Below are 22,479 nucleotides of genomic sequence, written 5' to 3' on the forward strand. Positions count from 1 at the left end.
CTGCTGATTAAGTGGAAAGAGTACTGAGTTAGGAATTAGAAATAGGGTATAAGACTTGGTTTTGTTAGGACTATGGTGTAATAAAACTGGGGGTTGGGTTGGGGGAAGCAGGGGCTGCAGGGGCTGGCTGTGGAAGAAAATCAAAGAGAAGCATACAGAGGAGACCCCCAAAGTAGGGAGTCAAAAAATAAAAAAAATAAAAAACAACGTGGGGGAAATTACAACAGGAGTAGCATCTTCTCAAATCCAAAAAGTCCTTGCCATTAGACTATGCCAATTTGGAACACGGATTTTGAAAGTGACTCAGCAAATGTCAGAGGTTCGTGATGTTGTACAGGAGGCAGTGATCAAGACCATCCCCAAGAAAAAGAAATGGTAAAAGGCAAAATGGTTCTGAGGAGGCCTTACAAATAGCTGAGAAAAGCAGAGAAACTAAAGGCAAAGGAAGGAAGGAAAGATATACCCAACTGAATGCAGAGTTCCAAAGAATAACAAGGAGAGGTAAGAAAGGCTTCCTGAGTGATCAATGCAAAGAAATAGAAGAAAACAATAGAATGGGAAAGACTAGAGATCTCTTCAAGAAAATTAGAGATACCAAGGGAACACTTCATGCAAAGATGGGTACAATAAAGGACATAAGTGGTATGGACCTAACAGAAGCAGAAGATATTAAGAAGAGGTGGCAATAATACACAGAAGAACTGTACAAAAAAGGTCTTCATGACCCAGATAACCATGATAGTGTGATCACTCACCTAGAGCCAGACATCCTGGAGTCCCAAGTCAAGCGGGCCTTAGGAAGCATCACTACGAACAAAGCTAGTGGAAGTGATGGAAGTCCAGCTGAGCTATTTCAAGTCCTAAAAGATGATGCTGTTAAAGCGCTGCACTCAATATGCCAGCAAATTTGGAAAACTCAGCAGTGGCCACAGGACTGGAAAAGGTCAGTTTTCATTCCAATCCCAAAGGAAAACAATGCCAAAGAATGTTCCAACTACTGCACAACTGCGCTTATCTCACACACTAGCAAAGTAATGCTCGAAATTCTCCAAGCCAGGCTTCAACAGTACATGAACCAAGAACTTCCAGATGTTCAAGCTGGATTTAGAAAAGGCAGAGGAATCAAGTTGCCAACATCTGTTGGATCATCGAAAAAGCAAGAGAGTTCCAGAAAAACATCTACCTCTGCTTTATTGACTATGCCAAAGCCTTTGACTGTTTGGATCACAACAAACTGTGGAAAATTCTTCAAGAGATGGGAATTCCAGACCACCCTACCTGCCTCCTGAGAAATCTGTATGCAGGTCAAGAGGCAACAGTTAGAACTGGACATGGAACAACAGACTGGTTCCAAATAGAAAAAGGAGTACATCAAGGCTGTATATTGTCACCCTGCTTATTTAACTTATATGCAGAGTACATCATGGGAAATGCTGAACTGGATGAAGCACAAGCTGGAATCAAGGTTGCTGGGAGAAATATCAATAACCTCAGATATGCAGATGACACCACCCTTATGGCAGAAACTGAAGAGGAACTAAAGAGCCTCTTGAGATGAAAGTGAAAGAGGAGAGTGAAAAAGTTGGCTTAAAACTCAACATTCAAAAAACTAAGATCATGACGTCCGGTCCCATCACTTCATGGCAAATAGATGAGGAGACAACAGAAACAAAATAAAAGACAGACTTTCTTTTCTGGGGCTTCAAAATCACTGCATTTGGTGACTGCAGCCATGAAGTTAAAAGACACTTGCTCTTGGAAGAAAAGCTATGACCAACCTAGACAGCATATTAAAAAGCAGAGACATTACTTTGTTGACAAAGGTCCATCTAGTCAAAGCTATGGTTTTTCCAGTAGTCATGTATGGATGTGAGAGTTGGACTATAAAGAAAGCTGAGCACTGAAGAACTGATGCTTTTGAACTGTGGTGTTGGAGAAGACTCTTGAGAGTCCCTTGGACTACACAGAGATCCAGCCATTCAATCCTAAAGGAAATCAGTTCTTCCAATGAATATTCAGGACTGATACTGAAGCTCCAATACTTTGGCCACCTGATGTGAAGAACTGACTCATTGGAAAAAACCCTGATGGTGGGAAAGATTGAAGGCAGGAGGAGAAGGGGATGACAGGGGATGAGATGGTTGGATGACATCACCAACTCAGTGGAGTTTGAGCAAGCTCCGGGAGTTGGTGATGGACAGGGAGGCCTGGTGTGCTGCAGTCCATGGGGTCGCAAAGAGTCAGACATGACTGAGTGACTGGACTGAACTGAACTGAAGCAAATGTAGCTTCCAGTTCATCTGTTTCTTCATGGTGTGATCTCAGGTGAATGATTTCACCCCTCTGGCTTCAGATCACTTACCAGGTAGCTGGGATGGGCAGTCTCCAGCTAGTAGGGTGACTGATATGCAAAAAAGTAGTTGTTTTCTTTGGGATGGTGATGGAGTACCATGTCCAGAAGGTGGGATTGGACTTAATAAGTAATGCAATAGCTGGTGCCTCCCCTCTTTGGAGGGTTAGATGTGTCTCTCTGGATAGTATACAGCCCTTAGGTCTGCCCAAGAATAAGCCCCTCTAGGAATTTCCCAAGCAGCTCCAAAGAATTGTTTTTTACTAAAGATGATGTTTTTTGACACGGTTAAAATTTGGGCAAGGTTTGATGATCCTGCAGTAATGCCAAGAAGTGGGCAGGGAAAAGGCACCAAGCGAGATCCAGAGAATGAGACACTAAGAAGGGGCGCTCAAAATCGAGGGAGGACAGTGGGCAGAGGGAGAGTGTTCCCAGAGAGAGGATGGGGAAGGCAGCAGCTGGACAAGCCAGTGACGTTGACAAGGTGGGCAGAGGCCAGGTGGGCTATTGCTGAAGCCATTTTATGACACTTTATCCCAAGAGTGCTGGAAGTTTTTAATCAGAACAGTTGAAATTCTCTTAAACCAGCCATTCTAGTTGCCATCAAAGTGAGACTCTAGCCTGATCTTTCTTGGCCAGGACCCACTCTGCTCCTCTTCACTGTCCCTCTCCCGCCTATGGCCACCCCACCACTCGCATCCAAGCACCATCCAGATTCAGTGAGGAGAAGGGAGACACAGGGCTGAGTCCTCCTGCTGCCACCATGAGCCTGGCCACGCCCAGCCAAGAAGGGCACATCTTTGGGTCAGCAATAAGACCCTGTCTTTAAAACACAAGTCTTTTAACACATGAACCTGGGTTCATGTCAAACCCTGGAGTCAAGCATCTTAGTGTACTGAAAGGCCCATTGCTTCTTATTAAAGCAAAAAATAAAACCATCCGCAGTTGAATTAATCTAAGATGGCAACAAGTCAAAGGCCATTTGGCACGTAGCACCATTGGCAAGTAGCGCCATTCTCCCTACAAAAATGCTTCTATCAACTTGGTCTAAGTACCCTTAATTTTACCCCCTTTCAAAAGGATAAAAGAATAAGCAAAAAAGGAAAAAAACTCAGGAAGTCAATAAAAGTCATAAATTGTTTTCCTGTTTGAGAGAAGTGTAGAAATGTCTCTAGCATGGGGCTAATGATCTCTCCATCTCTGCATGTTGCATGTATGAAAACAGTGGTTTCCCACAGCCACTCTGGAGGGTAAATTGTCAGGAACTGTTCAAATGTAAAGTGCACATACTTTATGTCTGAGAATTCCAAATTGTATATTTGCCATAGGGAGGTATCCATGCATATGAACAAGAGAATCGTACAGTGAATACTTGTCATAGTGCTCTTTGAAACCATGAAAAGCTGTTAGAAACCTAAAATACCTAATAGAGGAATGGATAAATAAATATATACCTATACCTATAAGACGCAGGTTCCATCCCTGGGTGAGGAAGATCCCCTGGAAGAGGGCATGGCAACCCTTTCCAGCATTCTTGCCTGGAGAATCCCGTGGACAGTGGAGCCTGGTGGGCTACAATCCACAGGGTCACAAAGAGTCGGACACGACTGACGCAACTTGGCACTGGTTCTGGCATAAGGCTATTATATTATCAGAGTAATAAAATAGTATATAATAATATGTATCATATAATATTGCATGTATTGTAATATATAGATAGTAGTTGACTATATTTTAGAGCTAGGCTGTAAGGGTTTAAATATGGGCTCTGTAACAATATTGAACAAGTTACCTAATTTTTCTAAGCCTCACTTTCCTCATCTGTAAATTGGAGACAGCAGTAGCACACCTGCCTCATAGAACTTTTGAGAGAATTAAGTTAAACTGAGCTGATGCATGTTAATTATTTAGAATGGTGTTTGGTGCACAGTAATCACTCCATAATTAGTTTTTATAATTTATAACCCTCTGGAATTCTGCACATTAAAGGAAATGAAGTATATATGTGTGCATATTAACTGAGAACAACCTCTAACATGTTGCTAATTGAAAAGAAGTTGAATGCTGTATTGGTATTCCACTATTTATAGTATTTTGCCATTCATGTTTCCAAGGGGAAAGGCTACTGTAAATTTTCTATGAGTATTATGTATATAAATGCATAGGGAAGGGACTTGAATTAGAGGAAGTGATTGAAAAGGACTTCCCCCTTACCTGACTTTAGATAGATGGATAGATATGGCTGGATGGGTAGATATGGATGGATAGATGGATGGATAGATGGATGGATACAGTTGAACACACAGATACATATACATAAGGACATGATAGAATGTATCCAACTACCCTTGTAATTTTAGAAATGTGGATAAAAATTAAAAGGCCAAGGACGTACAGATTATTATTCCTCTTTTATAAATGAGGAAACTAAGTCTTAAAGATGACTCATAGCATGCTTAAGTGCATACAGCCAACAAGCCCCACAGGAAGGATGTAAGGCCAGCCCTGCCCTGCCCATGCCACGGCTTACTACCACCCCACACTGCCCCTCCAGGCCACCCAGGAGTTGACTATGACAAAGGCTAGAAGAAGGGGCCTCCTTGTCCATACTGACCAGAATGATAAAAGCTAAATGAAATGGAGAATTGTGTTGTTGTTTTTGTTTTTAATTAATGAACCTGTTGGAATGTGCCATTCAGCAGTGGAGCTGAATGGTTCCTGCTGTTCCTGCAAAACAAACAAAAGTCCCTCCACCCAAGCCACTTCTGTGGCCACTTTTCTAGTCTTATCTATCCAGGATTGTGAAAGGGACACAGACCTGTGGGAGGGCCACCTTCTCCAGCCAGCCTGGGACCCAGCCCCCGACTCGCTCTGGTTTCTTCCATCATGCTGGCAGGCTGCATAGACAGGGCACATCACCCTGGGAAGCCCTCACTCATCAGCCCGCCCTCAGAACAGTAAGAGTATCTGAGGCCAAGCTTCAGTGAGACAAACCGAGTCTCTTTTTCACTTTGACTTGGTAGTTTTGAGGGTCTCTTCTAGTTCTAACAGCCAAAGAATATTAGAATTTTTTCTTTATTTTTCCTTTATTGATAACCTGATATAATGAGGATGACAGTAATTAGTTCTTACTCTCCTATGATGATGTTTAATTATAACCTCTGGCCATTTCAGCTGTCTTCATATTTCTAAGGAAAACTCCCCAAATTGATAAGTAAGGCATACTTCAAATGTTAACTGTCCATTCCACAGGATGGGAAAGGTTGTCTGCCTTACAATAGCAAGGGTAAATGGAAGTTGAAAAGTTTTGGAAGAATGGCATAATTCAGACTGGTTTTACCCTTACCATATAGTAGCTGGGTGAGCTTGAGCAAGCACAATTTATCTCAGACCCAGTGTTTTCCATCTGAAGAAAAATAGGTGTAATACCCACTGTTAAGGATACTGAGTGGATAAAAGACACAGGATCCATGAAGAGCCCGTACCCAGTGGAAGTCTGAGAGATGTCCCCTCCTCCCTAAGATAAGCAGCTCTCCTTTTTCCTGAGTTGCTAAGATGTCCGCAGCCTGGGTCCACTCCCCAACTGACTGGTTCTTTTCCGAAGTTGGATCCTTTTTATTTTCCTTAAGCCACCAAGCCCAGTATAAAGTGTAATTTTGTGTTTGTAAGTGAGAGAGGATAGATCGGGCTTCCTTGAAAATGGCTTCTTCGCTAAAACCACAACCTCAGATCTGATACCGAAAGAATCTGCTGGCACTGGTCCCTGTCAAAACAATCTGGAGACATCCAGAGACCGTCCTCCAGAGCTGGCAGCGGGCCCCCCAGCTGAGCCTCCCTCTCGAATTCCCCACAGGCTCAAGGAGCAGGCCCCCAGCACTCCATCGCATAGCCCCCTTCTTCTGTGCAAAGGAGGGGTTGGCATTCTGAAGTCAAATTCTCTCCCTACCGCTCCCACCCCTGCAGAAACCACACACATGCACGCGGCACCAGCACACATACCCCATTGCCCACCCCTTCCTGAGCCGGACAGAGCTGTGGAGCAGAAAGCAGGCCAAGGCTGCCTCTTTCATTCCTAGTCCTCCCCTCTCCCCTCCTCCAGAGTCAAGGTTTTGTCAAGAGTTTCAGGGGCAGTGACCGGTGGGGAGGGGGCCACGGACATCGTGGGTGCTGCCAATTCTTTTTCTCTCCACCACAGTGTGTCTTATAAGCTGGGATGTAGTTTGTTCTTCTAAACACTTCACTGGGGTATAGGGCCTGGAGTTGCCATAGAAACACCTTTTAACTCCTCATCATCCAGAAGGCAGCGCCAATCTCCAGGGCTTTGGGGGGTAAAGGCAGGAAGAGACACTTGTGGATGAGGAGGAAGGAGATGGAAGGCCATGGGGGGATTCCTTAGAGGGGCTCTTCACCCAGCAATGTGGCACCCAGCCAGCAAAGAGCCAGGAAGGTTCTGGAAGAGGAAGCTAGTGGGCTGACGTGAGCATCTTTTAAGGACTACAATATTGACTGGTAGGGTCATAGGGGTCAAGTGGAATGGGAGCGTCTACACATTTCCTTCAGGGAGAGAATAGGCAGGCATCAGTCCACACTGGGAACCAGAAGAGGAGCTGTGAGCTAGGAGTACTGGGAGCCACCTACTGGACGCCGGCAGGGTGCTGTAAGGCAGTGGAGGTCAACAAGCCAGCAGCCTGCATCCACACCTCCCATTTTTAAAAGCATTATCTCATCCCTGCCACTAGTGCAGTGCACCAACCAAGGCAGCACAGCTTTGGATCCGGGCCAGCAGTGCCGAGGTCTTTTTGTTTCTTTTTCATTTTTGCTACCACAATGTTCTCGCCTTTCGGTATTTCCTGGTAACTTCGCTTTTCTCTGGGCAGTCAATTGAGGAGGGGGCCGTGGGAAGATTTCTTACTAAAATCCAGAGAAATTACAAGAAACTTTCTGTGTCAGTCCCAGACACATGGCAGGAAACCTAAGCAGTGGTCTGGTGGGGCCACCATCGGAAGCAGTCTCCTTGCTCCTGTTTCCACTGTCCCCTGGCGAACTTCCAGGGTGGAAACCTAAAAGCCAAGAGCAAGGGAAAGGCATGAGGTCTCCCTCTCCACACACATCAGAAACCCAAGTGAACACGCCCAGACCATTGTCAGGTAGAGGACAACGCCCTGACTCCACCTGACGCCTGGACCCAAGGACGCGCTCTTCACTGAGAGGACCAGAGCCGCCGCCACCAGCAGCAGCAGCTCCCAGCATCACTTGGGGATGACACCCACAGGGTGAGGAGGAACAGGCCAGGTGGAATTTGGGTGGGGGCGGTCAAAGGAGGAGAAAGAAAACCTTGCAGACCTCTGGCAGCCCTGAAGAATCCTTCCCAGCAATCCCCAAACCCAGGGGCCAGTCAGCTTCGCCCAGGAGCAGCAAAGGGGCACAGCAAGGACCCCAGGAAACCACTAATGTGGGTGACCCTAGGTCACACAAACACTCACGCCTGCCAGCCAGACTGACCCAGTCACCACAGCCACCTCCCTCCCATCTCCCAAGCTTGCCAGGCCCACCAGCAGCACCCCTCCCGACCTCAGCCGCCTCTCCTGCCAGTTCCTGCCTTCCCCTCCCCTTCCCCTCGCCTGCAGCACACTTGTGGAGGCCCTCACCTAGGACCCAGTGGAAAATTTCTTTTCCTCTTTATGACTGTGCTTAAAACACACACGCTCCATTCTTCACCTCTGAATCGATACAGGCGGAGGGTGACTAGACTGTGTTGTACCCCACCCCCAGCCCGCGTTTACACACACACACACACACACACACACACACACACACACACACAGCAAGGGCCACTAGACTTGCATGCTTTATGAGCTGGAAAGGAGAGGAGAGATGTTTTCCAGCTGCTACTCCCCCTCTGGCCATCCAAGCACAAGTGTCCTGAACACTCTGAAACAAGTTCTCCCAGGACTCTCAAGGCCCTTGTCTCTAATCAAGACACTAAGTCTGATTTGGAATAGTCACCATGATGTGACCCTTGGCATCTTTGTTCTTTTGGTTACAAAGCTGTTTTCCACTGCCCCGGCTCCCCCACCCCACACACATTCAAGGGAAAAAAAAAAACAAAAACCTTCCTGTGAATTCTCACAGCTATGTGATAAGTGATCCCTCACACACGCCACCTTCTGCTTGCTATCAACACTCTCAAATACAGTTCCTTCGGGGAGGGTTAACCCCACAGATTCCTTCTCATTTTCTCCCTTAAATCCACCCAAACTTGGCAATCCAAGAAGCTCAGTTCGCACTTGCCTAGGGATGTGAGGCTGAGTTGGGTCTCAGTGAAAAGAATGAACGTCCATGGGGAGATGGTGAAAACTCAGAAAACTTCAAGTTTCTCCTGCAACTTTCTCTGCACATGGCTAGCAACTTTCTTTCCTTTTAATTTTTTTTTTTAAACTATTCATCATCCCAGCACTTTAGTTGGCATTCCAAGTTTTAGAAATGCTCTCCCCACCTTTCTTCCCCAGACAGTTCTCCCGTGATAGTGAAAAGGGGAATTTTCCAGATGTCAGAAAGACCAGTAAGGACCTCACACCCTAAAAGAGCATGGCTGCAGAGAGTTCACTCGGCCTCGGTCGGTTTCTCTGCATCTACCCACCTCAGTCCTGCTGAAGCATACCCCAGTATCTACTTCCACGACCTCCCCCCAGGCCCAGGCAGTGGAAGGGAGAGGGGGTTAGCGAGGCCACCCGCAGCAGCGCCGGAGTCCCGGCTGTAGCGCGCTAGCGAACGGTCACCGCGGGGGCTTCGGCAGGGATGCCGGGAGCGCTTACCGATGTCAGAGTTGCAGAACGCGTCCTGGGGGTGGCTGGGCGAGCATGTGCACGCCTCCGCGCCCCAGTCCCCCAGGCTCCAGCTGCCCAGGAGCACGACGAGCCCGAGCCAGGGAGTCATCGCCGCCGCCGTTGCTGGGGCTGCTGCTCGCGCCTCCAAAGTTGCCTTGCGCGCCACCGGCCGGGTCGCTGCAACCTGCGCTCGCCCGCCCGCCTGTGGGGGGCAACTTTGGCTTGGAGCGCGCCGCCCTCCGAGTGCCCGGCGGGACGGGATGGGGTGCGACGGAGCTGCCTCGGCGCTGGCGCAGGACTGGGCGGGTGGGCAGTCTCTCCGGGCGGAGGAGCAGGAGCTGGAGGGAGCAGAAGGAGGAGAAGCTGTCCGAGCGCCCGCCCGCTGCCCGCTCTGCGCCGCAGCCCCGCGGCCGAGTGATATAGCGCGGGTCCCCCCGGGCACCCCCTCTCGAGCGCGCGGGGCCCGCCGACTCCGACCAATAGCAGAGCCGCATTACCTCATCGGCCCTCCAAAAAGGGGGCGGGGCCGGGGGCGCGGGGCGACGGGGCGGGGCCGCCCGTCCCGTTCAGGTCCTTTTAGGGAATAATGCAGCTGTGGGCACGCGAGTGGGTGGGCTGGACGCGCCCCTGGTACGCACTGGCGCAGGGGCCCTCGGAGCGGCGCCCCTTGCCCTTCTCGCCTGCAACCCCGCCATACGCTCACCCCGCCCTCTGGGCGCCTCTGACCCAAGCCCAAATCAACTACCGCCCACTCCAGCACCAACCCCTTGGCAGGTCAGAGGTGGCCTTGCCTTGGGGACCTTGACTGCGCCTGGTGGAAAGGATATGTAAGGTTAACTGTGCCTTCTCTGGAGAGAGTAAGGTCAGAGGGGAAAGAACCAGGTTGTTGACATATCCCCAATCCCTCCGCTCCTGACTTTCCTGCTCAGTAGGAAGTCGTTTGCCTCTTGGAACTGGCTGTAATGAAAGGTGGTTTCCCGGGCTCAACCGGAGTAAATCGTGAGGCCATTCAACAGACATCGTTCTGCATTCTGGGATGAGCAAAACGAACGCTTTGCTCCCATGGAACTAGTAGGCAATACATCAGAAGATACCTGAGTACATAGGGTGATTTGCTAAGGTAATAGTGCCCTGAATGATGAATTATGGGTTAGAAATACTGCGGAGGGCGCTGCTGTCTACGGGATAATAAGCAAAATGGCTGAGAAGGTGACAGCCTGGCTGTGAACAAGAAGCCTCTGCCCTCTGGCAGCTGGGAGGAGATAACAGCAAGTGCAAAGTCCCTAGGCTTACTTGGAAAACAGTAAGTTAGGGCAAGAGGAAATGGTAACCCCACCTAGGGCAGACAGGTCTCCATCCTTCAGCGAGGAGTTAGGGGTGAGCTGACCCCAACCTGGAATGAAACTAGATCCTGGAGAGCTATCCGGGATTCAAGAATATGAGCAATAATGGGTAACTGCTAAAAACTAATACTATGACTATTTTTCTTATTCAGTAACCTCTTGAGTCTGCCTTATATTAATGTTTTCCATACCTCACCTCATTACATCTCACAATGATCCTTTTAGATAGGAAAAACACAAAGTGTTATTCACACTTTCCAGATGAGGAAACTGTTGCAGAAAGGTGCCATTACTTGGCAACCAGCCAGGAACTGAAATCTCTGATTCCTGCCTTAAGAGAGGTGTTTATTTTCTTGGGCTTTTTAGTGGCAGTTAGCTTTAACTGTGCAAGTGTCCTTTTTTGCAGCTGGAATCTTCTTTCTATTCTTGCATCTTTCTCACTTTCTCTCCCAACTCATCCCGTTTGGAAAGAGACTAAAATGATTTGGCAATAAAAATGGTAAAAGTTTGGAACAAAAGAAGGATGAGAAGTACTGCTCTGAAGTGCAAGTTCATCCTCTTTCTCAGAAATTCCTCTGTTTACACCTCAGAGAAGTGACACCAAAATGGCAGGAGCAGAAAGCTTCATTGGAAATGATATTTCCAAGAACATTTTTAAAGCTCCCCTTTCCCCTTTAAAAATTTAGCAGTAAGGAGAGGAATCTAGTTTCCACATTTTTCTGTCTTGTTTCCTTCCCAACTTTTAAGACCCTTCCCATCCTAACTTTGACTGTAGCCCCATCCAGAGAGAGCTTTCCTTCTCTCAGTGTTTACTTAGGATTTTGCTCCTTGTTCCATGAACTGTAGTTGTACTGTTTCCCCAACCACGCTAGAAGAAACACTTTGAAGCCCAAGATATTTGAGCAGGCTACTTTTCATTCCTCAGGGTACAAATTAGGATCCCAGGGGACAGGGGTATGGGTGTGGCCAGCAACCCATTGAGTCTTGAGCTGTGGACACTTTGGAGGCCACTCCAAGGATCCAGGTTGAATGAGGGCATACTTGGTAGGATTTGAGAGTTTCATTTATCCCTATATTGTGCCAGTCATGTGGAAGGTTTTATAGGCCTCTCCAGACCAAATCCACTTTGGATAAGCATATTACATGTTGAAGCGTTCTCTTCGCTCTCTCTCTCTTTTCTTTCTCATTTTAAGGTTTTGTCCAAATTACCAGTAGTTTCTCCAAGGGAAGGCTTTCCTAGAAAATGAGTGTCAGAGAAATAACTTTTGCTGAACTTCAAGCAGCAGGTTCCTTATAGAAAACATCTGAAGCATATGACTTTATGGCAGTTGCTTAGTTATGTAAGTGTAAGAGTAATCTGATTGTTTTTCTAGCTGAAAGGTAGCAGAATTGCCCTTTGGTTTATTTCCTCACTCCCTATCCTAAACGGGGTCAGTGTGTTTAGAGTTCAGCTTCTGTTTCAGTTGGAAAGTTCTCCCTAATATCTAACCCAAGGGGAATATCTTCTGTCCATCCATCCTCAGTCCTCACCTTGAACAAGAGAAAAAGTAAGCTTCATGAATCATTATAGAGAGGAGCACTACTGCCTCTGGGTCAGGACAGCAAGCAGACCTCATAGCCATCAATCCGGATGTCATTGTGTCCACAGACCTAATAATATGTAAGAATTGCTTTCTCAAGTCCACTTTAGAAGCTAGATGGCGGGGGCCTGGAGCTAGTGGTAAGAAAGAATGAGAATACCGGCTCCCTACTTTATCTTGACAGCTAAGGACACTGATAGATTTATAAACCCCAGAGGAACTGAAGAAGTTTCTAAATCTGAGTGGTCCACCCCCTCTTCATAATCAAGTTCCACGATGCTAGAATCTCTAGGAAGTCTCTTATAGACATTTAGAGGACCTGAAACATGACCTGAGAGTCTGTCCATCCTCATTTTACAGGAAAATAAGGCTCAGACAGGTAAAGAAATTTGCCCAAAAGTCTCATGGTTAGCTCATGGTAGAGCCGAGATTGTGCTGTGGCTGCCCAATTCCTTACTGGGGCTCTCTTCCACACACTCGTGGCCCCAGTCCCCCCAACTGCAGTGCATGATCTAACATTTAAACTCTTATGCAGCCACTCGCAGCCCTGAATCTTCATTTCAAGTCTATAGATGAGTTTCAGAGTCCCTTTGTACAGTACCCAACAGGTAGAGAACTCCACTGCACTGACTAAATAGTTCTCTGTTATGTTAATAATCACCTCTGAGCCAATCATAACAAATGTAGCTCTGTACTCCTCAGAGATTTATCTCTTGTGTGTTTATTTTTCCCTTTCTAAATTATCTAATATCTTTTGAAAGCATTTCAAGTATATTGCTGCAAAGTGACACATGAAAATTTTCTTTCTGGGGGACAAAAAGAGGCTGGGATGAAAACCAAAAGCAAAAGATGTGAGATTTGTTCCAAAGGTTGCTGCAGAAACAGTTGTTGAGGCAAGTCACCTCACCTGTCTAGACTCAGTTTTCTTGTTCATTGGAGGAAGGTTGTAACTCAGCAATCTCCAAGATCCCCTCTGGCTGAAAAGTCTCAGGATCCATGGAAAAGTCTCAAGGACAAGGTGAATGTCTCTGAAGGGAAAATAGATCTTGCCATTAAACAAGTTTGAGAAAAATTAAATGTGACTAAGACTAAAGCATGTCCATCAATTTCTCAATCAACACCTAGTTCCTATTCTGCTTTCTGCTCCCTCCTCCAAGACTCAAGCTGAAACCAAAGATTTTGATGGTGAAGGCATAGAAGAGATGGAGGGTCTTTTTCCTGATAGAGCCCCATTGTACTTACTTGTTTCTCTGTGTTTTTGCCTCTTGCATCATAAGACCTGAAAGATCAAGAAATAAGCCTTTTGTTATCTCCATACCTTATTTCTAAAATTCACTGAACCCCTGTACTGCCTTCAGATCACAGTTTAAATGCCACCTCCTCTAGAAAGCCTTCTCTGATTCCCATGTTATCCTGTGCTGCTTTCTTTCACACTACTTGTCTGACTGTAATGTGGTTGTTTACCTTCCTGGATTGTAAGTTCCTTGAGGACAGTGTTCGTAATAAAGACAGAGTGTTGGTAACAAAGACGTCCATAAGGATTAGCTGAATGGATGGAATTAATTGGCCCCACCAGCCAGTACTGAGATAGGCAGGTGGGTAGCCCCTTGAACTCACAGGGCTCTATCCCTTTGACCAATGCTAGGGGGCGCTGTAAGCCAGAGAACGCCCATTCCCTCAGCCTGAAGCCTCGGCCGGTCTCACTGAGAAGGCGGGAGAGGCACAGTTCCACACTAGTCAGTGGGGTGTGGGTGCCTTTGAGTGGGTGCAGCTAACCCCTCCCGTCTGCAGTGGCCACAAAGCTCTCAGTCAGCATCCCGTCTGGGTCCGCAGCTGCCCAGCTTCTCCACCCCCAGGCTGGCCACATGTCAACCCAAGGGGAGCCGTGCTCTCAGGAAGCTACATACTTGTGAATCATGGCTTTGGGGGGTATTGGGGAGACCTGGGAATAAAGCAGAGGATTCCATGGTCCTTCTCTTCCAGGGCAGAGCTGGCCTCTGAAAACTGAAACTGGAGAAGGTCCTAAGATGTGTGTCATCTCTGTGGACGAGTCGGGAAACACCTCTCCTCTTTCCTGCCCCTTCTCCTCCAGACCCCAGCCGCCGCGCCTTCCCCCAAACCCACAATCCATCTGAAAGTCATTGCATTCAAAATAGTCTCTTCCGAGCAACAGACAGCCCTGGTCCACCCTGCACCGTGAGCCCTGCCCGGACCCTCAGCAGGGCTGCCACCCGGCACTGTGGGATTACGGACCTAAGGTGGCAGGCACTTCAGGTTCTGTCTGTGTCTGGCACCAGCAGGGAGTGAACACCTTGCCTTGCTTCCATCTGGAGCCAATTTCACAGCAGTAAAACTGCAGGGCGGCTCTTCCCCCAGCTCTCCCCCATCCCTGCCAGGGAGCGAAGACCCCTTAGTGTGAGTCTCTGGCTGAATGCCCCTGAATCCTGGGGTGTCGGCATCTCTTTTTGCAGGGAGCTACTCCCAGAGATTTTAAACCAGAAAACACATATGCGTAGTGGAGACATCTTGTGCTCCTTTTCACTGGGGTAGTGGGAGATGGCAACAGAGCTAAGGTTCCAGCACTTGATCTTTTTTGTTTTTAAGTGACTGTGTACTCAGTTGGTTGACTGTTTCTGTGAAGGGTAATATGAAGTGGAAGCAGAACTTCTCTTCCTCGACCCTGTCTTAATGTCTTCCTTATGCCCATGGAGTCCGTGTGTTTTTCCTTTAAAAATGAGCAGCTCCTTTGTGGTTTCTTTGAAGGTTGCACGCTCAGCTTTGCACGGAAGACGCACACGAGTGTCTCTGCCTGCTGCTGTGTGGCTTGGGAGGGAATGGGGTGGTCAGACAGATACAGGATTGTTCTGCTGTCAGACTGGGCTAGAGATCCCATTTCTGCCAAGGTGCTTGAGCCCTTTTTGGTGGAACCTGCTGGAACTGAAATTGACTTGTCCTATGCAATGGGGACGCCATTAAACACAGTCTTCCTCAAACTCGACTGCTGAGACTCCACTCTCTCTGGGTTTTTGCTTTCTGCTTCTCCAACTGTACCTTCTCTGTCTTCTTTGCAGACTCTTCAGGTTCTTCCTGCCACTAAAATATAGGTGTTTCCCAATTTTGTTCAAGGATCCCTTTCATCCCTTCCCTTCCCTCCTAGTTTCCACACTCCCCCTGGCTAATCCCACTGTCTCACCTGGACCCACCTCCCACTCTGGTCTGTCAGCTGCTATAAGCAGCAGTATCCCTCTGCTGCTTATAGCTCTGGTCTAGACCCAGTTTCCCCTGGACAGTTGCACTTGGAGGTCCCATGGGCTCCTCAGACCCCTAAGGGCCCAAACTCACTGTCTTCCTTTCAGTCCTCTCTGGCATGACCCATCCCTGCCAGTGGCACCATCAGTCACCAAATCCTGTAGATTCTCATTCCACATATCTCTTCTAACCTTCACTTCCTCCGTCTTTCCACCATGTCTGCCTTGGATCAGGCCCCCATAGTCTTTCCTGACAATTTCAATTGTCACATAATTATTCACTCTGTCCAGAGTATTTCTCTATCAAATTCAACTTTTGGACTGCTTCTCATGTTAAGTTTTTCAAATTTAAATCTGAAGTCATGCTGTCTTTGGCTTTAAATGATTCACTTGTTCTCCATGGCTTTCTGAACAAAGTCTTAAGCTCCCAAGAAAGGCTCCATGTGCTCTGGCTCATCCTGGGGCCCCCAGAGGAGCACCATTCGAGCAGAATACATTTTGACTGCTATCCCTGCAGTTACACAACAGCATTTCCTGTCCTGTGTCCCCATTCAACCTATGCTTCCAACCTATGTCTCCATTCAACCTGTGCTTCCAACCTATGTCCCCATTCTCATCTTCAAACCTTTTGTGTTCCAGCTCTCAGTTACACAACAGCATGTCTTGTCCTATGTCCCCATTCAACCTATGCTTCCAATCTATGTCCCCATTCTCATCTTCAAGACTTTTGTGTTCCAGCTCTTAGTCTTCTGCCTCTGAGGCTTGTTCACACTGCACTCTGCCTGGAATCTACCTTCCACCCCTGCGTTCCTGACCCTCCTCTATCTCATCTGTCAGGATCTTTATCATTCCGGATTCACCTTGAATTACCTCATGGATGTTTTTCCTGACCCTGTCTCTGCCTCAGCAGATCTGACTGCTCCTCCAAGGCCTCTCCTTCTTCTGTCCCCTCCCGCTCACAGAGAACCCCAGATTCCCGCCGGGTTCCTCCCGTACTCTCTTGTCCCTAGTGGTTGGTAAGTCTTTCTCTCCCTTAGACAGCAAGCACATCCAGGCCCTTCCTCAGTCTCTAGCACAGCATCTGGACTTCATCCTCATAGGCACTTTCCAAATACTGAGAAAATAAACTAACCAATGAATAGCAGAGAAAATGGGGGGAAGGACAGTCAATGTATCAGCTTCACAAGTTCATCATAACAGGGGTTCTGGAATTCAGCTTCTTGAGTCCAGAAAGTCAACTAGATACAGCTCCAAGCTGATCAGTCCCGGGAACACTAGGACTCATAGGAGAACAGCAACCCAAGCAAACTACATTATCTTTGTTTCCTATGAGAGATATAATTGTCATGTAGGATAGGATATGTGTGTCAACATGACCCTCATATTTTTTCCTGATAACCATAGAGAGCTTCACATGAAGCTGGTTTCTCATCAGAAAGTGTTGGAACACAGGGAATGAGGTCAGAAGGGTATTTCAGCTGAAATACTGTAGAATTCTCCTTCTCACTGAGAAATCCTTGGCCACGAGGGTGATGTGCCCACAGCTGCTGGCTAGAGTCCCTCTGCCTGTACAGTGACAAGGTCATACACATATTGCCAACTTTGGCTCCTTTGGTCTTTCCATTTTTCTGCTCCAAACTTGCCACTCCTGGCTTCTTTTGCCTAGACTTTTTCTGTACCAGGAATATTATGATCCATTTGGTTTCTATATTTTCGATTGTAAGTCACCATCCTATAATGACCCTCAAATTAGCAAGTTTGGGTTTTGGATTTTGAATTCTTCTCTTGCTGTGTTTTGATTTACTGTGAAGCACTTGCATAGCATGTGGATTTATGGCTTCAGTGCTCGGAAGACAGACAGCCTTCTTGCCACTGCTCTACTGTGAAGCAGTCGCTGGCGGTCAGACCTGGCAGTCTCTGTTTGCCTCACAGCTTGTGTGTCACAGTGTGATCATCAGCTCCTTCAAGGAAAGTATACGGTTCTCACCTTCCTGCCCTCCTTCCTTCCAGTTTCCTTAGACACTTACTGGGTGTCCACTAGTATGCAACAAGCACACGAGGGATCCAAGTGAACAAGGCACAGACCACCCTCAAGGAGTTCCCAGTCTAGCAGGAGAGAAAGATGTGAAAACAATAGTGGGTGGCATGATCTGCAACAGGAGGGTCAGGTGTGCCAGGAGTTGGGCCACCCAACCAGGGAATGGGGAGATGTTTGGAAACCCATATTAGAGTAAGACAGAGAACCGGAGGTGAGACAGAATTGTGGGTCATCAAATCCAACCCCTATGGAAAAAGGCCCAGAGATGTGGGCTTCTATATGGTCACACAGGATTGCTGGCAAAGACAAGGCAAGGAATCAGACCCCTTAGTATCTCATCATCTTCCCATCACTCCAGATTTCTCTAATTCATGGCTGGGCACATAATAAATATGCCACAAATAATTATTTTCCTGTCCTGTAACGTTCATCAACCTTGGGATGATAAACTGGAAAGGTTTCTAAGACAAGAGAAAGGAAAGGGAACTTGCATTAATGGAGTACCTGCTACATATAAGGCATTTTCGATACAGTGTTTCCTCCAAAACTCACAACCCTAAAAAATAGGTATTATTATGTCCATTTTATAACCAAGAAAACTGAGGCTCAAAAATTAAACTGCATGTCCAATTTCTTATAAGGAAGGGAGTGGCAGAACTATGATTCAGACCTAGAGGCCTCTTTCCACTCTTTTTGGAGACTGAAAAGTCACTGTATCCATAGGTTCATGGCCTGCGGGTGAGTTCCCCTTCGGCTTTTGGGTTCCCATTGAGTACTCAGAGCTCTTGATCTTTGTGTGATAGAGCCAAGCAGGAGACATGGTACCTTTTGAAGGAGGGCCACTGAGGGAGTGTTTATGCATCATCTCTTCTTTGACCTGGTTTGCAGGGCAGATGAGACAGGAGAAATCATAGAGCAGGGAGTATCTGGTGTAAGATCATGGCCTTCATGACTGAGTGATTGCTACTGGAAAATTACATTTGTATTACCAAAGAAGGGCCCAGAATCCAGAGGCAAGCTGATAAAGTATTGGTCAGTATTTTTAAACAGCTAATGAATATGACTTCATTTCCTTCTGAAATTTTAAGCATAAGATTGAGGCAGTATACCAGGTTTTTATCTCAGTTGTGTCACACACAATAGCTGAGTGACCATGAGTAAATCAATAAACCCTCTTTCTTTACATGTAAAATCAAGGGTTTAGATTTTATGACCTCTCATAACTTTCCAATGGCATATTCTGGAAGGCAGACTGACAGAAGGCAGAGGGTTAGGGACCAAGGTTTGTAATGTCCATAAACCTGGGTTTTGATCTTTCTTGACTTTTTCACACTGTGACCTTGGATAAGTTCCTTAACCTCTCTGAGCCTCAGACCAGTTCAGTTCAGTCGCTCAGTTGTGTCCGACTCTTTGCGACCCCATGGCGTGCAGCACGCCAAGCCTCCCTGTCTATCACCAACTCCCAGAGTTAACTCAAACTCATGTCCTCAGATATATAATGGTAAAACAGAGGAGCAACTCGTAGGATCTTCATGAGGATCAAACGAAGTGCAGAGAATAAGGCTCTGGCACAGTGAGAACCTGTGTGGACCAGGGTGTGGCCCTCCAGACACAGAGATGAATGAGATCCTTGTGGTTGAGTCGCCTGCTGTCTGATGATCTTTGTTTATTAATGAAGACCATGTTCCCATGTCATATCCCCTTTGACCATGTCTGTAATACCCAGAGAAGGGATGCGGGAAAGGAGGAAACAAAGAAAGCAATCCTTGATAGTAATAGCTAATTCCTATAGTGTGCCTATGAGATGCAGGGCATTCTTCTAGGCAGTTTTCGTATATTAATTCATACTCATCTTATAGTGAAAGCTGTGAGGTAGACGAGCTTATCCTAACCATCCCTTTTTTCTTCAGATGTAGAAACAAAGCTACAGAGAGATTATGTAACTTCCTCAAGATTACACGGGCAGGATGCTGCAGTGCTTGGATTTGAATCCAGAGCAGCCTGGCCCAAGAGTCCGTACTCGTAACCACCCTGCCAGGGTGAAGGTGAACATGCAGAAAATAGCAAGGATACAAGGAGCCAATGCCCAGTGTCTGTCACTGGGTGAGTCTTCCTTCCCAGAAGGCCTTGCACCCATCAATCCAGGTGTTTAAGAATCAGCTATGGGCCCTATCAGTAGGACACTTCATAGGCCAGAGAGTACATCAGCAGGCCCTACTGAAGACGATAGTCACGGGGTCGGTGTGATTTCTGCCTTGGGTTGAGCACAGAAGCTAGACTCAGAACAGTTACTGAAATTCTCTCTCTTCTATCTACTGAGTTTATCTCTAAACTTACATTTATTCCCTATAAAATGGGGGCAAATATTTAACTCACAGAGGAAGTTTTAAGCATCAAAGTAATAAGTAACTAACACTGGCTGAGGATTTATTATGTGCCAAGTCCTGTTTTATATGTACTTTACAAGTATGCGTGTATTTAATTCTCAAAGCCCTAAGATGTAGCAACTGTTATTATCATGCCCATTTTACAGAAAAGAAAGTTGAGGCGTAAAGAGGTTCAGAAACGTGGTCAAGATCACACAGTTAATAAGTGGTAGAACCAGAATTGTGCTGCTTACCACTGCCCTGCACTCCAGTGATGGGCTGAAAACATTTTGCAAACACTAAATGTCACTATTGTCTATTCTCTCATTTCCATGTCTTAAGTCTTTGTTCACGCTATTCCCTTGACCTGAAGTGTCTTTACTCCCCTTCTGGCTACCTCTTACTTGTCTTGTGGGATGAAAAGTGAGGTTCCAGAGCCCCCCATGGTGTGTTGGAGCTGCCTCACTCTGGCTTGTGAGTGAGAGCTGATAGTTAAATTTTCTGGAATTTTGCCAGTCAGTTGTTAAACATAGGCATTATTAAAAATGCAATTGTATAAACTTACAATCAAACAAATTATATTAAAAATACACTTCCTCATTATTTTATTCTGTTATATACTCTCATCTATGCTCTTGAGGTTATTTCCAGCTATTGTGCCTGTATGACAAAAACAGCCTTCCCAACTCTGCATTCAGTGACATCATACTGGTAATTTAAAATTGGCTATGATTGAAGAAGGTCCATTAGAGTAATTGCCAGATGCTACAAACCAGGCTTTTGGTCTTGAAGAGCTAGTTGCTAAGTATTTACCAGCACATCACTGCCGTTAATTAACTGTGCTCTTGGACAAGTAACCTTTCTGTTAATTTTCTCATCAATAAGATGGAGACAGCATTAGTGCCTACTTCACAGAGTTGTGAAGAATAAACATGATACATGGGAAAGATTTAGCAGAACTCCTAGTACAGAATCAGCCATGAATGAGTGGACATGGTCAATATTATTATTAAAGCAAGCTTATTATTATCATTAAGTCATCATCTTGTGCAAGTAGCCTTTCCTTCCATCCAAGCTGGGTCCCACCATCAGAGATTATCTGTAACTTGATTTTCATCACAGTACACTGGGATTATCAGTTTCTGTGTCATTTCCCCTCTTTAAGAAGTAAGCTAGCTAACGAAGTCTGAGTTTTCTTTTCTGAACACTTAGCCCAATGCCTGATGCACAGTAGGACCTCAACAAACTGTTTAGATTATTAGTGAGCAAAGTGTTTAGAAGCTTCTAAAAAACCAGAATTAGGGAACTTGAGGTTTCTCTAATCACATTACAAACTTTAAGAAATTCTTCTCCACATTCATGCACTGCTAGAATATTATGTTTGGGGTTCATGCCTTGGGAGTACCTTGTCATGTGGTCATTTTGGAATTTCAGGAACCAAAAGTCCCCTGTTTTGGTGCCCAGACAGACCTACCACACACTGAACTCTCTTATGACAAAGTTCTCAGTGTGGATAATATGCAGCCCCTGTGATAGTTTTAGCATATCTAGGAAGAATATGACCAGTAACTTTCCAAACCACTTGAAGGTAGCTGGAACTGCCTCTGCCTCAAGTATTTAGAGAAAAAAGATCCTGATGTCACATCAACAAACCCTTAAAGAGACTGCACATACCTGGAGTGCTTTTCAAGGCCTAGGAGCCAGTGATTGCAGGCTGATTTCAGGCAGAAGGGAGGGGAGAGGCCAAAGGCATGTTGAAAAATCATTTTTTGTCTGTTGTTCCTTTGTATGAACTGGTTGCTGGCTTATGCAACACCCAGTAATTAAAATGGCTGGAATGCTTTGCATTTTTACAGCAACGTGAAGGCGGCTCAGAGGCCTGGAGCTGGAGCCAGCTGGAGGCCCAGTGATCCTACCCTGGCTGCCCCTTGGCCTGGCAGAGGTGGTTGGCATCTGCCTTAGGGTGGGGGTGGTAGGGAGGAGGGAGGAGGTCAGAGGGCTCAGGAGTAGCCCCCTTCCCCAGTCAGGTGCACCCAGGTGCACCCACCTCTAGGAGGAAGATGCACGTGGGCCACCCACCTTCTGGAAGCCTGTAATGACGAGGGGTGCTGCCGAGAAAGGGTGAACCCTGTACCAGGTCCTGTGCTAGTAACGTTATGTATATTATCTGATTTCAAGAAAAAAGACTCGGACGATATCGCCCTTCTGCTCAAAACTCTCCGGATCCCTCATGCATTTAGAATGGATTCTGAATCCTCCCGCCTCCATCCCCAGCATGCTGTAGTCCCTGCCATCACTGCCCTGCCTCCCCTGCTGTCCCTCCTGCTCACCATGTTCCCACCATGCTGGCCGTCCTTGCATCCTCTCACCAAGCTCAGCTCAGTTCCGGCTCCAGGACTGCCTTCATCTCCTCCCTTGGCCTTCCCCAGTCCTGCCTTGGCTGGTTCCTTCTTGTTATTCAGCATCCAGCTCAGATGTCACCTTCTCAGAGACATATGCCCTGGTTGAAGTAGGACACCCACCCCCAGTCACTTATGCCTCCCTCTGCCCTGTGTTTCAGATTTATTTCCTTTTTGCACTTACTGCTATCTGGAAAAAAAATCTTATTTGCTTATTTTTTATTCGTTGTCTTTTCCACATAAAATAGAAATTCCTTAAGGTCAGGGCCCTTGTCTGTCCTTTCTCTGGTGTATCCGCAGCACCTAGATCAGTTCAGTTCAGTTCAGA

The 22,479-nt window shown here is 46.6% G+C and overlaps 2 protein-coding genes across 2 annotated transcripts in view; one reads left to right on the top strand and one right to left on the bottom strand.

Annotated features, from left to right (window-relative positions):
* Nucleotides 1-9,541, bottom strand: part of TIMP3 (TIMP metallopeptidase inhibitor 3) — a 58,569-nt gene extending 49,028 nt beyond the window's left edge. Inside the window, exon 1 of the mRNA XM_061125426.1 lies at nucleotides 9,166-9,541. Within this exon, the coding sequence (XP_060981409.1) occupies nucleotides 9,166-9,286 (121 nt within the window). The 5' untranslated portion in view covers nucleotides 9,287-9,541. The remainder of the gene's footprint in view (nucleotides 1-9,165) is intronic.
* The window catches only part of SYN3 (synapsin III), a 461,203-nt gene that overhangs the window by 199,874 nt on the left and 238,850 nt on the right, over nucleotides 1-22,479 (top strand). The window lies entirely within an intron of this gene.

The sequence above is a fragment of the Dama dama genome, chromosome 22 (genome assembly GCF_033118175.1).
Source record: "Dama dama isolate Ldn47 chromosome 22, ASM3311817v1, whole genome shotgun sequence".
Lineage (NCBI taxonomy): Eukaryota > Metazoa > Chordata > Mammalia > Artiodactyla > Cervidae > Dama > Dama dama.